This window comes from Eretmochelys imbricata, chromosome 10 (assembly GCF_965152235.1).
Source record: "Eretmochelys imbricata isolate rEreImb1 chromosome 10, rEreImb1.hap1, whole genome shotgun sequence".
In the NCBI taxonomy this organism is placed as follows: Eukaryota; Metazoa; Chordata; order Testudines; family Cheloniidae; genus Eretmochelys; species Eretmochelys imbricata.
The window spans coordinates 51,303,118-51,321,719 of record NC_135581.1 but is presented as its reverse complement, the minus strand read 5'-3'; the positions used below and the strand labels follow the sequence as shown (position 1 = coordinate 51,321,719).

At 41.1% G+C, this 18,602-nt stretch overlaps 1 protein-coding gene across 1 annotated transcript in view; it reads right to left on the bottom strand.

Annotated features, from left to right (window-relative positions):
* TBC1D2B (TBC1 domain family member 2B) overlaps positions 1-18,602 on the bottom strand; it is a 64,100-nt gene that overhangs the window by 3,465 nt on the left and 42,033 nt on the right. Inside the window, exons 6-12 of the mRNA XM_077829321.1 lie at positions 17,197-17,589; positions 15,398-15,508; positions 10,697-10,890; positions 9,458-9,952; positions 4,442-4,559; positions 3,953-4,138; positions 2,570-2,691 (exon numbers count right to left, since the gene is read on the bottom strand). Of these exons, the coding sequence (XP_077685447.1) occupies positions 2,570-2,691; positions 3,953-4,138; positions 4,442-4,559; positions 9,458-9,952; positions 10,697-10,890; positions 15,398-15,508; positions 17,197-17,589 (1,619 nt within the window). The remainder of the gene's footprint in view (positions 1-2,569; positions 2,692-3,952; positions 4,139-4,441; positions 4,560-9,457; positions 9,953-10,696; positions 10,891-15,397; positions 15,509-17,196; positions 17,590-18,602) is intronic.

Below are 18,602 nucleotides of genomic sequence, written 5' to 3'. Positions count from 1 at the left end.
TAATTCTATTTAGCCTATTCTTGTAGGAGAATAAGCAATATTGCTGATCTGCAACTGTGATAAAACATCTTTAATGATTATATCTGAAGTTCTCATTTTCCCCATAATAGCTCATTTGAGCACCTGAGAAATTGATCCCAACTGTTACTGAAATTAGTTAGCTTCTCTTAAGATGGTCTGCAGTTTACAGATTGAAAGGCTGGGATTTTCCTACATTCATATTGTAGAAGACTCAGAGGTCTTATAGGTTGAAACAGTAATTTCCTTGCTTCTATGCACACAAACATCAATAATCTTTCACTAAATATATACTCTAAAACAGGTTATCTAAGGTACAATTTTATCATAGTGAGACAATTAGGTATACAACTCTTATTTCCCTGTACATTATTCTGAAGCTGCACCAATGCACACATTAGTCGGGACTTTTCCAATTAGGCAGCTTAAACTTCAGAAATGTGTTAGTGCCCATTAATTATTCCAGCCTCTTGAAAACGTCCAGGAATCACATAACTGAATGTCTATCTTTTCTGTATTATGAATAGGATGTGTGTTTTTTCACAAGACTGGACTCACATCTAGAATAATCATTTTTCTACATTTTTTAAATCATTTAGCTTTACAAGTTCAAAAATATTTTTTAAAAGTAAATTGTAAAATGGTGAACTTGAGAGGCTAGAAGGGCATGAATCATGTATCTTATTTTACAAAGATTGATTTTTAAATTAATCAATTCAGCTTAAATCCACAAGGTGGCACTGTACTACTATAAAATATTTTCATAGAGTGTCCATTTTAAAGTCAAATACAGAATGGGATTTAAAAAATAGAACACAGTGCGCATGTATTACAAAGCTTTTGTACACCAATATGTGCCTTAACTTAAACCATTAGAGAATGTCAGTCTGCCATCCCTAAAATAAAAGGAATATAATTTTAAAAAAGTAAATAGTTGGGGCCCCAAGTTTTCCAGACTTAAGCCAATCTGGTTTAGTAAACATGCCTTGGTAATACAAAAAGGTTTCTGTGGGAGCTGCAGTAATCCGATTTTAAAAATCAAAATTGAATTCCATCACTAGGTGTTATACACATTTGTAAAAAAAAGAAGGTCCAGCTTGACAAGTCTTGTAAGCCTCAAGATTGACATTATCTCAAAGAAAAGAGCACCACTGTTTAAATTAGGGAGGGACAACAATTCAGTCTGCAAACATCTGTTTCTGGCAGTGTTGTTGCGGAAAGTCATTTTAATTCAAAGGAGATTATAGGTTAAAAATTCCTGGAATACTCAAAAGGCTCAGGTTTAGTAAGCACTAGTTCCATTTATCTTTCTGTTGCTTTGTATGTTTAAAAACATTTCCACCCACAAAAACACACTTTTCCCCACTCGTAGGTTGGGAGTCATGAGCATCATTTTCCTTTGGCCAAGAAGAACTAAACACAGCTCTCCGCAATCATTTCTTAAATCATCATTATCAAAGGGGTGGGGGGAGGGAGTCAATGCTCAGGTACACAGAACAGTCTGGGTTCCATCCCCTCAGAGCCACTTTACTCTGGGGAGCCAAAGGCAAACTTCCCTCTCCTATGTGGAAGTGCAGAAGATTTTCACTGGGTCAGCCCTTCACATTCATCTTTAAGCACTGAGTGAAACTATACAGACAAGTTAGTCTTTTCTTCCATTCAGAACTCCCAAACCATACAGGGAGCTCTGAACAGGAATCAGATTTTAAAGCCTAATTCGCATGCAATTTAGTATAGTAAATACCACCCAACCTGCACCCTGAGTTTAGCGGTTATCAGAGAACAGCCAAGAATGTTAAAAAAGTTTCAAGTGTATCTAGTATTGTGCCGAATTCTAATCCAAACAAACTGCTATTTTATGAAAAATAATTTTTTTGCTATTATTTAACTTACCACCCTCCCTGTATGAAATATTTAAGAACATTAGGTGCTAATTTATGCTGAACACAGTGCACATAAACTGCACTCCCTATGCAAAGAAGAAGGAAGGACAGAATAGCACTTATAGCACTGTCTAGTTCCTGTCATCTCAAACACAGGCATACCAGAATATAAAATATTCTGGCAACCCAATGCTTGCCTATGTACATGTATTAGTAGTACACAAGGTATCCTTGATTCAATAGGACATATCCACATCTCTTACTTTATGCGTACATTATAAATTGTTAAGGGCAGGGACTATCATTTTGTGTGGTTCTACTGCACCTAGCACAATGGGGCTCTGGGTGCTACTGCAATACAAATATGAATAAGAGTAAATGGCAACACTACAAAGTAACTATAGTAATATGGGGTTAAACTGCCAAATTGCTTAGAAGATGATGCTTTTTATCATTTTATCAGCAGCTACTTTTTTGCTTTTGAATTCTGAATGGGGGGAGTCTTTCATATACACATTTTAAGGAAGAGAATAGACAAAGATTAAACCAGTGACTAGAAATCTAAATAGGTATTCTTCTGAACAGATGCCACCCATCTAGATGAAGTGTCTCATTTGTGCCTCAACATAAAATATTGTAGATATTGAATATGTTTTTAAAGTACTTACCTAGCATCAAGAATGGTGCGAGTGAAGTATCGGAGATACTTGAATATGGACATTGAATCTTGCAGTTTTAAGATCTCCTCTTCTTTGTATTTAAAAAGAGCCAGGGCAAAACGGAAAATGACCTGGATATTCAAAAAAGGTTTATATATACACATTACATTCTGAATCCAATGATTCACACCTTCACTTTTATTATAAAACTGATTTTTAGAAATGTTGTGATCTTTCTCCATTAGTGTGTGCTCTTTAGCCTAATGGCAGCCTTCTGTAGAGGAAACAGCTCTGTTTGTGATGCTCAAACATTTTTTTCCCCAGGTACAATAATAATTTGGGCACCATCTAAACTAATGTCCAAAGGCTTCTGAGCTCCTTACAAAAACTAATCTGTAAAGCAAAGACAATATGGCCTAATAAACCACCAAAGCTGTTTCAGAGCTGAAATTAAAAAAAAATATTTTGCATTATATTAAAAAAAAGTAATTGGCTTTTCAAAGCCAATTCAACTTTTGCCAACAGCTGCTCAGTCAGTCACTGGTAGGAGTTACAATAGTCTTGACACTCTCTCCATGATAGAATGGGTTCAGCAGGCCTAGCACTTTGCAACTCTGTACAGGTATATCTTATCACAGTATTGTGGTCTTTTAAAAGTTATTTTAAATTAACACACTAAAAAAAAAAAAAGAAAAGAAAAAAAAAGCCACACTGTAAACTGGAATGTTCATTTATGAGAAAGCTATGGCAGTGAACTTACTACTCTTGCCCATTTTCCCCCATCTCTTTCTCTTCCCCCTTCCCCTATTTGCTTAAGTGCTGTGTTCCTGTTGTATCTAAGTGTCTGAGAAAAAAAAACCTTTTAAACAAAACTGTGCATCTTATTCAGCTACCATTTCATATGTGGGTTTCTGCTGAGGTGGGTACATTTATAGGCAACTGTTTGTCGTCTCTTTTTAATGCTAAAATTCTTAATTAATGGGTTAGGTGCCCCGAGCACTAGATGGGTGTCTACAGAAAATTAAAAAAAAATTTTGCTGTAGGGTGACAGGAAAACAACCGCCACCTCCATACTCTTAGCCAAATCTTGCACTTTCCTACACCTCTATTTTAGAATATTTGTAACCCAGGAAATACTGGTTAGATATCTGCTTATTTCTCAAAAAGGACTTTGATACATCCAAGTCCCAAAATTTAGACTTAAAATGGAAGAATTTGTTGAATGGAGAAGCTGTTCTGTAAATTTCCTCCTCACTCCATTTTTTGACCAGCTCTTAAAACTAACATACTCTTGCGAAATACAACCATCCCCCATCTTGGATTTCTCAACACCACAGTGTCTTGTTACAACGTCTGATATGAACTGAAGAACATCTAGCTCATACAACTTACCTTTGATCCCTCATATAGGAAAGAGTCCCATATTTTAAAGAGGATGTCACTGACCACGCTGTCCACAAATACTACCAGAAACCAGTTGAAAGTTATAAGTGTGTAGTCAACTTTGTATTGTTCAAAGTGAGCATGCAACCGTGGCAGTTTCTCACTCATCAGATCCTTGAACACTCGCTGGTCAACCTAAAGAGGACAGACATGTTATTACTGCTGCTAAGCACTTACACAGCTCTGTACGTGTTTCAAAGCACACCACTTTTTATAGACATTTATACTGTAGTAGTACTTAGAAGTCTCAGTCAGGTCTGGGCCCCCATTGTACAAGGCACTTACATATACTAACCAATCTAATCTCACAATAGCCCCATTGTTGGAGGCAAGTATTATTACCCAATTTCTAAGAAGTAGCTTTCAAAGTCAGGATTAGATTGAAACCATATTTCAGCGGCAGTTTTCAAGACTGTTTTATTTTGGCATAATGCATACCTGAGAGCCTAGCAGAGTTTTAGTATAATAATCACGAGGCATGAAAACTTCCACTATTGTAACCAGACACCAAAAAGCATCTTCCTGTTCCAAGTAGAGAAGTGCAATTGCTACCAATCTAAAAATAAAAAGAGAGTTTTGAAAAGAAGCCGACTAAAACACCAATCAAATCTATTAAAACAAAGTTTTAAAATAAAACAACCTTACTTTTTGTTCAGCAAGGAATAATGGACTGATAATGGGCTGTACTAACCAATTTACTAAATACATTTAAAATTATTAGGCTAGCTCAAACAGGAGGCATGTCTTGGGTGTCAGTACTTCTATTCAGCTAAATAAGTGGACTAATTAAGGCAAAAGGAAGCCAGCTGATTTGCTGGAAGCCATTCAGTCAGTGGCTTGGCCAAATTAAAGTAATAGGAACCTGTTGGTTCCAAGGCCATTGCTGTGGTTCCTAATCCTCACCGCCTCCTTTAATGGCAGAGTTGAAAATAAAGATCCTCCTTTACTTTATACACAAAGGAAGTCCTGTGCATTATTTAAATAGCCTTCTGTGACAGAATTAAAGGAGTTACAAGTTCTTAAAGCTACTGTTTTATGTATAACAACACTACCAACTTGAAATTTATCATAATTTTAAAAATGAGCAAAAAGTAATTCTAAGGACTATGCATGCCCGAGACCCCATGCCGATATTTATGATCTTACTTTACTTACTTAATATTTATGATCTTACTTTACTTACTTACTTTACTTAAAAAATATTTATGATCTTACTTTACTTAAAAAAATTCTCCCCCCTTTTGCTGTGTTTCACATAATCATTAAAAACTAACGGACTACATAGGGGAAACAGTGACAATGATTACACATAATTTATTTTGTGAGTTTGCTGCCAAACTAACAGAAAAAAGGTAAATCAATATTTCTCACCAATCTCTTCCAAGTTATAGTAATTTTAGGTCTTAGTTGAGATATTAGGCTAAAAAATTTCAAACTGAAGCATGATTTTAAGTTGATATGTTCCTTTAATTTCCAAGTTATTTAGTGAGCTTTCCAAAAGTATCTAGCCTCTAAAGTGAAATTACTGTGCAGCTTTTCAAGGTATTTTGTGATATACTAAGGCTGCTTTGGCACAGGAGAACCTTTGCACCTGCAGTGAGCCCCACTGAAGTCAATGGAGCACCATGCGCTTGCAGGGATCAGCCCACATAAAGCATCTTGTGGGTTTGGTGCCTTAGAAGTTTATTTGCCAAAAGCTATTGGGAAAAAAAAATACATTGATTATATTTTGTTGTATAAAGTAATAATCGTCTCTCTTTTCTGGTAACAGAGAGAACTGAATTTCATTTTTGCTTTTTGTGAAGAAGCTGGGATGGCCACTGAATCAGAAAAAAACCAAAATTAAAGAGTGAACTGTTTGAGGAAAAATTCCCCTAAAGCATTCGTAGTGAAGGAGCTTTCAAGAATGTAACGGCAAGTGTGGCATATTCAGGGCTTCCGAAAAAGTAACTGGTTGGGCTGTGTAGTTTGAAAAATAAAATAAAAATACTAATGTGTCAGTCTCACTTTTCCATTTCATGAAAACCATAACATGATCAAAGGACATTTAGCTGCATTTCTGGTCTTCCTGTTTGCACAGTCAAGGGGAGCGATGAAAACCAAAGTTACATTAAGTGCATATAATATCAGACTTGACTTTTCTTTTTCAAGTCACATTGCCTTAACCTAACATCACTTGCTTGCTGAAACTTCTGAATGTGGAAACAGTAACTACTTAGGACATCACAGAACTTTGACAACTTCTCAGATTTTGCAAGGGGAAGGAAACTACAGTAAGGGCACAGATACTAACTTTTCCTTAAGTTTCGTGAATCTGCTGAAGTCTGACAATTAATGTTCAAAAACAGCAAAAACATTTTATAATTATTTTAATAAGTTAGGTCACACTCAGTCTGAAATGCTTATTCAGCTGTGAGGTTTCTTGCATTGTCTCCTTAATCACCCTGTGTTGGCCAAGAGCATGATGGGATGATCCAGAATGGCCATTCCTTTTGCGATCTCCAAGGGTAGTTCATTTTTTGGCATAGTACAATTACCTTCAGGACCCAAGTTTTTCTAAGCATAGGTGACTGATAAGCAATCAAAAGGGAACACTTCTGTTTCTTGTACCCTCTACCCCTGTGTGTAATCCTATAGACCTTGTTTAGGCTCCCAATTCTTGGACAAGTCCAGTGGCAAAGTTGTTTAACTAGTTATTTCTTTCATCTATCTACCACAGTAAGCAAAACTGATTAACACACTTCATTCCACAACTTCACTTTTTGCTAGCTTCTTATGTCAGCAGCTCTCTCTGTACAATTTAAGCGTTTCAAACCAAGGGATTCCTGGGGTCTCCAGATAGCAACCCGTCTGCCTTGATTTGGGCACTTTGTTTTTTAAATCTAAAAAAAGCAAACTATACATAATTCTCTCTAATGTATGAGGATTTCATTTCATTACAAAATATCTTGAAAATTTCTGTGTCACACAGCGTTATTAGATTCACCTACATGTGAATCAGATTGGATTGCATTTCCGCACTCTCTTCTTTTGCCCTCTCTCTTTCTTCTCTTTACCAACTGCCAGTACAGCAATATTCCAATCAAGTGTCTCAAAACAATCATCAAGGAGAAGTGATAACTTTAAAAATGGTGGTGGTGGAGACAAAAGAAAACCAGGAAGGAAGTCACAGAAGAGAATATTACTTCCCACCTCCCCCCCACGCAGCCCGAGCCAATCTCCCTTACCACCAGATTCCTGCAATCCTTTATTTTAGGGTCATATTCTCTTAGTAAAAAAAGTAGAAGTACCAATTGCATAGTGAATACTAAACAGAATGTTCTTGCCCTAGCTGAGGCTTATGTGAAAATAACTGGGGAAATTTTGGAAATATTTTGCACACATTAAGAGACAAGATTAATTTACCACAAATTCCTCTCAGAGAAGAATCCTTTTGGGCTTGTCTACACTATTTTTTGTTGTTTTTCTTTTATGCACACATATGGCCTCACCAGATTCATTTGGCATAGATTTCAAATCAGGATAAAGCTGCACCAGTGCAAGTCACTTTACACCAATGCAGTAAACCTACTAAACTCCACAGGTGTTCACCAGTGTAATTACATCAGTGAAAAACTGTATCAATGGGGGAAAAAAAGTTCAGACAACCCCCTCTTTTATAGAGGTCTTTTATGGATCCTGAATACTTTTCTGTACTTAAGTTAGAAATGCTACAAACTCTTGAAATGTTTTTTAGAGTAGAAACACCAGAGTCAGGATTTCCTGACCAGATTTATTAGCGTAAGATGCACTAGGGCAAATGATAGGATCTGTGGCCCTTGACTCCTGGGAGAATTCTGTGCCAAAAAATTAAAAATTCTGCGACCAATATTTTAAAATTCTGAATATTTTTGGTCAAAATAATGCAATATAATCCAGATAGTTTCAATTATTTTGGTCATTTATTTAAACTACAATACAATGGATGGAGAATGGGAGTGTGGAGCATTGGAAGAAATCATCAAACCCCCTCTGTCTAACAGTAATGTAGCTAGCATTGACCCTTTACTTCTAATTATTAGTCAACAAATATATGCAGCCACATGCTCAGTGTTACATCATGGGCAACTGAAGAGCAAGTAAGGGCCAGGGACTCAAACTCACAGTCTATACTGACTATTGACCATCTCGAAAAAGGTCAGTAGCAAACAGTTCATGGAGCACATTTTGATAGGAAATTTTTTCAGTCCAAAAATGTATACCAATTCTAATCACTAAAGGACCATAAGCATTTATAAGACTATACTGTCCTTTACAATAAGGCTCCTTTACACCACTCTGGCAATGTAATAGAGCCTTAAAATTTACACACCTGTTTTATACTCCTGGGGGAATTCACTAAGAACAATTAACTAAGCAGACAGGCTGCTACATTCTCCTCTGCCAGAGGGAACAGAGCCTGCCCTACACCTACCTCTTCAGAAATACCCCAAAGCCCTGCCCCTCCACACTGAGCGTGCGGCAATAGTGTGTGAGAGGGACAGAATGTCTCCGTCTCACACACAACTACCCAGCCCCTGCCAGGTAGTGATTTACATCTCTACTGGCTGCTTTGGGTGTCCAAACCTACCTGTCTGCATTGCCAGAGAGTGGATGCATTACCACTCTTGCAGCTTCCCTTTGCTTCTCTGTCAGAAGTCATTTTTCTGCGGGTAAGCAAATAAATCTATGGGAGCAATGAATTCTGCGCACACGCAGTGATGCAAAATTCACCCAGGAGCAGCCCTTCTAGTGCCAAACGTTTTTAACCAATCAGCCAGAACTTTCATTTTTTTATGTTTTAAACTAAAGACAGACATTAAAGCAACACAAAACTTCAGCTCAGTTAAACACCACATTAATTGTAACAGTTCCCTCCAATCCTACCTCCTCTGCAAAAATCTATTTTTACAGGTTTCTGTCAGTCTATGTTTATGGCCCAAGCATGGATTTCTCTCCTCATTAAAAAAGCCAACAAATCAAAGCACTTGATCAAGTTGTCAACTCTTCTGAACAGAAAAAACTGTGATCATCTAGTGCATGTCTTTGAAAAATGAACTAGTACTCCAAAATGTGGCCCTTAGATTAAACTTGTTCTTCATATTATAGGAGGGAGAATTAAGCCCCTTATTTTTCAGGAAATTATTTATCAATTTTATGATCACTGTCTTAAAATGACACTTTTAAACATTATTTTGAATGACTTTTTTTCTTGCAAATTCTTCCTGTTCAATAATTCAACTATTTGATACATTTATTCCCAAACTGTTACCAAGGTTTGAAACAGCTTCCAAATTATCAAATCAGCAAGATGAGGAATATCTCTAATGAAGGCAACAATAAAAAAAAATTCATCTTCCCAAGGCACAGTGCTATCCTTACTGTACACATCTACCAAGTGTTTCACTCTTATTAATCAGATTTGAAATATAATACCTGTTGAGACCTTGGCAATATCCTATATCAGGATTTCTCCACGAAAATGCCAGAAGGACATTTCTTAGCTTCTGGATCCCTTCAGAAGTGGGGGAAGAGTAATGCTTGTTGTTTGGCAAAGTTCGCAAGAGATCCAGCTCTATTTGTTTGGATGCAGGATTCTGTTTTTCAAGGGCATTCTGAAGCAGGGTTTGGAAATATCCAGGATCAGTACTGTCCTTGCACTTTTTAATGTGGAGGTTGATGCACCACCTCCACATCTTGGAACGATGTTCATGCGGGATTCCAGAGCGGATAAGATTCTTCAATTCTGGACAGCATATCATCTCCCTGTTCATTGTGCTTGCAAAATAGTTTTCCCATTTTACCCCTGTAGAAATCTCCTGGTTTTCAGTGAGAGAAATGGATTTCAGATCTAAGGCTCGCACCTTTGCTACTAATTTCTCTTCCTCATCATCTTCTGGGACTGTCTGAAACCCATAAATATCATGTTCACTGTAAGAAAAAAAAGAATATGATTTCTACAAAAAGTTTGCAGTCTGGTATGTTCTAAGGAAATTCCAAGTAGTCATTCTTAAGTTACTTTGGTGATACAGCAATATCCTTAAACCATGCCAGAGCTTTCATACTATTTTAATAAAAGTGTCAAAGTTCCCTATTTAGTTTATTACAAAATATATTTTACTTTTTGAACAATTCTGTATTCAGAGACTGTATCCACATTTGGAATTAATGTTATGTAAGTCACTGCAAGGACGTTAAGCCATAGAATAATGTACACAAAATTATGGGACAACCACGTTACATTAATATCTGGAATAGTTAAATGTATTGGATAATTTTGCTGATATTTAATTTGATACCAAATTATTTAATACAATTGAAACAAAGTATTGTGCTTACAAGGCCTGTTATGTGATTTCACAGATATAGTTATGCTATTATTCATGGAGGGAAAGTAAACTAGAAATTAAAAAAAAAACCTATCAGTTTTCATATGCAAATACCTTTGGCCCAGCAATACACATCAACCAAGATGCCTAGGGTATAAGTGTACTGTTCAGAGGGGAAATGGAGGATGAGAAAACACTGTATATTCATTCACCTGAAGTACTTTTAGGATACTTAAGACTTTACAATACATACGAAGATTCATATCTGAAATCCACTCTCCACCCACGCCTCCCTCCAAATACAGACTGGATTCCCTCAAAATAATTAAATTAGCCTCAGGTTTACCTGACAAGGAAAGGTTTAAAGAAAGCTTGTTCTGGTTGCTCACTACTGTCCACTTTTAATGCATCTTCGAGCAATCGAGTAATGACATCATGAGTAGGTCTCTGTTCCTCAGAGCAAACAGGAGTCTTCATTTCTTGAAGCAAGATCAAGTATTTACTTTCTATCTGACAAAGTTTGGCTTCCAGGCTAGCACACTGTAGAAAATAACATGCCAAATTACTGTACTAATTAGAAACACAAATACATGTCACACTAAGTATTTCTAAACATCTGATTCAAAATTCACACAGCCTAAAGATCAAAGGGATACAAATCTATAACCTGAAAATAGTCAGTTTTCCTTTCCTATTTTTACATGTCCAGATTGCACAAAGCGACTCAAACATTTGAACAAACATTCCGAAATGGATTTTATTTTATTATACTGTTTATGACAGCAAATACTATAATTAAATGCTGCATGCTCAGACTGGAAAAGACAGTTATCTTTTCCATAACTGGTGTTCTTTGAGATGTGTTGCTCATGTCCATTCCACAATAGGAGTGTGTGCTTGACATTTATGTGCAGGGCTAGTTCCTACACGGACCACAGACTTTAAGTCTGGAGATTTCCCATGTGGGCCTCCCACCCCAAGTCTGACGCATAGGACACCAACTCCACAGTTGGGGACTGGCCCCTGAACGGGACCCCTTGGAGCATGTTCACCGGGGTGGACCACCAGCGGAGGGAAGTTAGTACAGATCCCGGCACAGTGAGGAATTTGTCCATCCTGTCTCTGGACTGGGAGAAAGCCGAGGCCAACCAGAGCTGAAGGGGCCACATCCTGAGTCTGGCATGACGAACCACATACGTGCATGCCAACATACGACCCAGAAGTTGGAGGCACACTCTGGCACCCGTCACGGGAAACCTCGTGACCACCCTGATGAGCTCCCTCATGGTTTCGAATCTGTCTGCAGGGAGGGAGGCTCTGGCCAATGTCGTGTCCAGAATCACTTCAGTGAACTCTATGCATTGCATTGGTACCAATATGGATTTGGTGCTGTTTACCAGCAGCCCTTGTGGAGCACGTGGACAGGAGTGTTACGTGATCCTGTACCTGTGATCTGGAGCTGCCTTTGACCAGCCAGTCGTCAAGGTAGGGAAAAATCTGGACCCCCCCCCGACGCCTGAGGTAGGCTGCTACCACAGACATACACTTTGTGAAGACCCTGGGAGCCATTGATAGGCCAAACGGGAGGACAGTGAACTGGTACTGTTCCTGCCCTACCGTGAAACGGAGGAAATGCCTGTGGCCCTCGAATATGTGAATGTGGAGGTATGCGTCCTGTAGATCAAGGGTGGTGTACCAGTCTCCAGGATCCAGGAAGGGGATGATGGAGGCCAGAGAGACCATGCGAAACTTGAGCTTTACCATGTACTGCTTCAGGCCTCACAGGTCCAGGATGAGCCTGAGGCCCCCTTTTGCCTTCAGGATAAGGAAATAGCAGGAATAGTACCCCTTGTATTTGAACTCCGCCAGCACTACCTTCAACGCTCCTAAGTGAAGGAGCCGCCGCACCTCTTGCTCGAGTAAGCCCTCATGAGAGGGGTCCCTGAAGAGTGACGGGGAGAGAAGGTGGGGTAGCAAGAAATTGGAGGGTATAGCCCTGGGAGATGGTGTTAAGGACCCATTGGTCCGAGGTCAGCCGCGACCACTCTGGGAGGAAAGTACACAGGTGGTTGGAGAAGAGAAGGTCGGGTGGATCCCTGGTACAAACTGTTAAGTTGTCCCTGGGCCTCCCATCAAAACTGCCACTTACCTGCCTGCTTGCCCTTGGAGGGCCCAGGCTGAGGTGCAGGCCAAGATTGTTGTTGTGGGTGCTTTTTATAGTCCCTTGATTTTTTTTTTTTTTATAAGGGGGCTCATATCTGGAGTGCGTGGCCTGACTAGGAGCCTGCTGCAGTTTGAATTTGGTCCTGGCCAAGGCCAGGACATAGAGCCCAAGAGTCTTTAGTGTCATGCGAGAGTCCTTAAGACCGTGTAACTTCACGTCTGTTTGTTCCGCAAACAGGACCTTGCTGTCAAAAGGGAGGTCCTGCAGGGTGTCCTGTGCCTCGCTGGACAACCCTGATAACAGGAGCCACGATGCTCTCCTCATGGACACGTCGTAGGCCATAGAACTTGCAGCTGTATCCACAGCATCCGAGGCTGCCTGAAGGGCCGCCCTGGCGGCAGCTGTGCTCTCCTCGACCAGAGCCTTAAACTCCTTTTTAGCATGCTCCTGGAGGGAGTCCGCAAACTTGGGCGTTGAGTCCCACAAGTTGAAGTCATATCTGCCCAGCAGGGCTTGGTGGTTTGCCACCCTCAGCTGGAAACTTGAGGATGAATAAATCTTCCTACCGAATAAATCTAGTCTCCTCGAGTCCTTATTCTTAGGAATAGGAGCTGGTTGGCCCTGGCGCTCTTTGTGGTTGACGGCCTCGACCACTAGAGAGTTGAGGGCAGAGTGGGGTACTCGTGCCCCTTCGCAGGCATGAAATACTTTCATTCTGCCCTTTTAGAGATGGAGGCAAGGAAGCTGGGGTTTCCCACAGGGCATCTGAGATCTTTGCCACCCCTTCATGGAGTGGGAGAACCACCCTGGCTGGCGCTGTAACTGAGAGGACATCAAAGAGGGAATCCGAGGGCTCCTCCACCTCCTCAGCTTGTAGGCTGAGGCTTGATGCCACCCTTTTCAAAAATTCCTGATTGGCTTTACTGTCCCCTCCTGCAGGACAGGAGGAGGAGGGGCCGTGATTGCCTCATCGGGGGAGGCCGAAGAGGGGGTGCGGTGCTCTGCGTTCCCACCAGTGCCGCAGGACCCTCCACTTGGTCCCCTTCGGACCAAGCGAGTCACCGCTGGGGGCTGTGTCAGGGCCCACAGGGCCCACTGGTACCACTGTACCTGCTGCGGCACCAACGGAGCAGACTGTCCTGCCTGGCTCACCGACTGTCGACTTTGAAGGGAGGCCAGGCTGGCATACGATCTATTGCTATCCCGGGATGGGGATAAGCGTCGGTGTCAGGAGCGGTGCTGATCTCAGGACCGTGATCCCGGCGTGGAGGAGTGGGTGTACTGTCAGTAGCGGCTGCTCTGCAAATGGCTACGACGGGCGGATCCGCAGTGGCTGGGTGCTGGCAATCTACGTCTGGGGCTGCAGGAGCGGTGCCACGGCGGGGACCTCGAGTGGGATGAAGAACAGGAGCAGCACCGACATCCGTACCGCGAGGGACTACGATAGCTTCTTGGAGTCAGCAATCTCCAGTGCCGTCTGTCCCGGTCCCGGCAGGGCACACTCTGGTGCCGTCTGTCCCGGTCTGATCGCAAGATCTGCGTTCTCTCGAGGCGAAGCGGTGCCTGGAACCCCTGCTGCTCAGCACCCAGCCAGACAACCTGGTGGGGGTCTATGGGGACCGGTGCGGGTTGCACGCGGGACGGCCACTGCGTGGAGAACAGTGTCGGGAACTTTCCCTCGAATGTGAGCGGCACCGTCCGGAAGGCGACTATGGAGGTCTGAGCCCCTGTTTGCCTCTGGACTGGGGAGCCGCTGGCGTTGGTGCAACAGGTACTGGTAGAGACATAACGTCTCAAGCCGCCTGCAGGGCCTCCAGAGTGAGCCGGGCTACTTGGAGTGGGCTACTCCACTCGATTTGAGTAGGAGGCCGCGAGGTAGATGGGGATCAAGAACTGCCCAAAGCAGGTCTAGTCTCTCTCCCAGCCTTGCCCCGGTGCCTTGGTGGAAAAGACCTCTTCGCCTTTTTAGAGTGTCCCGTGGATGGGGAGCGGTGCCGAATAGTGGAAGGCACCGATGGGTCGCCACGCATCGATGCCATTTTGATGGAGTCGACCCTGTCCCAGACACCGCTGCACCACTCCAAATAGGCACCGAGCACTGCGGCAGTGTAGTTCCACGTCTGGACATGTCCTGCTCAAACAACATATCCACATACATAAACATACCTAATTAGCCCCAACCAAACCATAACTTGACCACTTTCATTCAAATACCCTATTCACCTGTACACAAATGTGCTCTAAATCTACATACACTGACAAAGGCTACAAAAAAATGTATTCGCCCTTCACACTCACTAAAGCTTACCGTACTCAATGTGACATATTTAGTGTACTATTGTACATGACAATACAGTCTCATCCCTAACTGCATTTCCTGACTTGTGTGTACTGAAAAGCAAAATGTTGTAATATTAATGTTGAAGAAACAGCTTTTTGCATGAAATATTCCTGTGCTCATAAATTAAGACTGCATTTTTTAATTCACTGGTAATGTCAAGTCATACAAATATCTGAAAAATCATTCATGCAGCAAGATTAAATAGATTGTAACATACACAGTGGCACTCATCAGAGTCACCATACAAAACATATCTAAACAGTTCCATTTCTACTATTTAGTGAAGTTTCTTGGGCAGATTTACAAATGAAATTGCAACACGATAGAATATAAACAGCATGTGTGGGGGGATAAGTCATGCCCATATTACCATATGTCACTCTTCAAGACAACTGAGAAGTAAAACTTTTAAAAAGACAATGGATTTAAGGAGCTGTGCAGTTCTGAGTGCTGAAAGGATCATTTTCAGTGTTTAAACATTTCTTCAATATCTATTTTAAACATTTTCAAACGGAAGTATAAAAAAGATGGGTTAATCTGACCTTTGCCATCAAGTCTCTCTCCCTTGTTTCTGCATTTCTTCGTAGAGCAGAAAGTTCCAAAATCTCCTTATTTAAAAATTTATTCTGGGTTTTGTACCCCTGAAGATTGTCCTGTTAATAAAAATTGAAGTTTACCATCTATAGATATTGACATTTAAACTTCTATTTGAGAATATACAGTAGAATACAGGACAAGCAGTCACTATTAGATCTTGACCCGACCTGAAGAAGAGCTCTGTGTAGTTTGAAAACTTGTATCTTTCGCCAACAGAAGCTGGTCCAATAAAAGATATTACCTCATCCATCTTGTTTAGCTATTAGATCTCGTCAATTAAATATCACTATCAAACCAAATAAATATTCTTTTCTAGCCTTGCACAAAAAAAGCCAAACTTATATTGCTAGTACAAATCTGCAGGAATAGGTTCAATCAATTGGTACTATATATATGATTATTTCAAAGGCTATGTCCATGATGCAGAAATACACGTTATCTAGCAAAAAGCTCTCTCGCGTCAACCTGTCTCAACCCTGAACTCCAGAGCTTGAAGTTCGGGGATGAATGAGAGAAAGATGATACTTTTCAAACAATCATCTCTTGCTACTCCCACATCCTCAGCATTCCTCATCTGCTACATCCACTTCTGTCAGTAGATAAAATACTATTTGCTTATTCATTTCTGTAGTTTAATCCCTTATTATCCAGAATTCCTTATGCTCTGATGTAGGAAGTTGTGGATTAAAATGTCAAAAACGCATTTTCCCTTTGAAAGTTTTGTTTAAATAGGAACACAATCATATTCCAAATTGTTTTGGAGTACAGTAATTATCCAACGGCAAGCAAGCTTAAATGGTAGTTTAGGGAGCTATCAAAAAAAATTTTTTGTTTGAACCCAAACTCCAATATCCTATAAAACTGTGAAAGGAGTTAGGGGAGAAAGTAGGTCACTAGCAATAGGGCCAGCACTATTAATTTTGACTTTATTGCTGGTCTATTCCTCCTTTTACATCTAAATCACCTTTCCATCATTTTACAATGGTCTTTTATTCCCCCCCCTTATTCCTTTTGCTCTCATTTATTTTTTACCGGTTGTTCTTTGTTTCTGACTTTTCCCTTATATCTTTGTTTTCTTCCTGCCCCCTACTTTTTTCCACTTTATTCCTGATTACTTCTCATGGTATTCTTCCTCCATAGCAATTACTGTATTCACAGGCGCCGACTTTCCAAAGTGCCGGGGCAGGGGTGGGGGAAGGGGTACTCAACCCTGGCTCTGCCCCAGGCCATGCCCCCACTCCACCCCTTCCCCCAAGGCCCCGCTCTGCCTCTTCCCGCCCTGCCCCTTCCCGCCCCTCCCCTTCCCGCCCCCTCCCCTGAGTGCGCCACGTCCTGATTCCTCCCACCTTCCTCCCCACAAGCCTTCTGAACACAACGAAACAGCTGATTGCGGCAGGCATGGGGAAGGAGGGGGAGCACCCACCATTTTTTCCCCCATGGGTGCTCCAGCCCCGGAGCACCCACAGAGTCGGTGCCTCTGACTGTATTACTGAAAACACAATATACTGTACTACAGCAGAATTGACCAGCACAACACTTTGCAGGACAATATAATCCATAGCCACTAGAGAGCAAAATGTAGATCCCAAGCTCCACTGGGAAGAGAAAAAAAATCTCATGGGTGTGAGTATTCTAGAGCAATACTGCAGCTTCTAATGATCTCTTACACATGATGGCCTATTGTGAAGCATTATAGAGAACTAAGGATTCCTCTACCCCAAATGGAGAGACACACTGCTCTTACTTTTAGTCTGTCCAGCTCCTGTAGTTCCCTGTTAAAAGAAGATGACATGGAAGAATTTGCTGTTCCACTTTGGGAGAATGGATTGACCTCACATTCACTGAGCTGACGAGAGAGTTTCATGATCACTTCATCTTTGGCTTGAATTGTTTCCATTAACATACCCAGCTGCTCATTGAGTTCTCCAACCTTGCATTTCAGATTCTTTACTTCCTGCTGAAGACTATCTTTTTCCAGATTTAGCTTTTCAAGCTGGTTGTTGAGACCCAAAATCTGATCATCTTTTTGGTGTAGCAGCTCTAATTTGTCTTTTGGAACCCCATCACAAAGACGGCTTGCAAAGTATTTATCGTACTGGGAAGACCGAACTGTCTGCTGCAAGAGTCGCACAAGTTCCTGAAAAGAGTAAAGTAAAGTGAGGGTGGAGAAAAGGCATGAGACATTACAGCCTAAGAATATAATTATGTAAAACGAAAGAAAAAAAGAATTGGAATATTACATGAAGTAACAAGTGTAAATGGAATAAAGTCAGTGGGTTTCTGGAGGCCACTGAAGCAAAGAATAATAATTCTAAGTGGGTACATACATCTGGCACACCATTAACTGATGTATGTATTAAGCTATATTATGTGTCAGGCTTGCAGAAAGCAGTGACAGCTGGGGCCCATTAGGTAGCTGAAGAGTAGAACTGAGCTTATTAAGAGGAAGCCCTAACAGGCGATAGATTTCAATAGGATGTAATGGGGCTGTACTTTTGGGATAGGGGAATGGAGCTCCTCCCCACAAACTGAGATGAAGGGTGGAGCCTGGGGATGAGACTAGTGTTCTCTCCTGGGGGCCCAGTGAAGATGGATTTGGACGTTCACAGTGATTTGAAGAACCATGTAGATGTGTCTAGGTTGAACCAGGGCCTCACGACAGTGGAGATACTGGTGGGTTATTTTGTTCCCTAGAATAAAACAGGATACAGCAGAGAGAACTGTGCTTATAAGCCTACCTATCAAGCCTGAGATCCTTGGAGACGTTTGGAGCAACCCTATGGATTTCGAGAGAAAGGTTTCCCCATATAACAAGAAATCCAGACTCTCTTTTCTTCATCCTCCCCTGGGGTTTATCACCTTTCTTTGGGTATTTTATTCCAAAGAGCTTGAACTGCTGAAGAAAACAGCTGGAGCCCTAACCCAGCTGGAAAACCTAAACTCTCTCTTACCAGAGTGTTCTGCACAATCAAGGAACCAATGCTGAATTGACTGGTCAGAGATGAGGTCATTGATAATCTAATGGCTATCAGCATATCACAGCATCACCTGGGGTTGGCAGTCAATCAGGAAGCGGATGCTAGGAGAATCTATCAGTACACAGTGTTGACGCCAGGCTTGATTATTTTAACTCATATCTAGGAATGAATC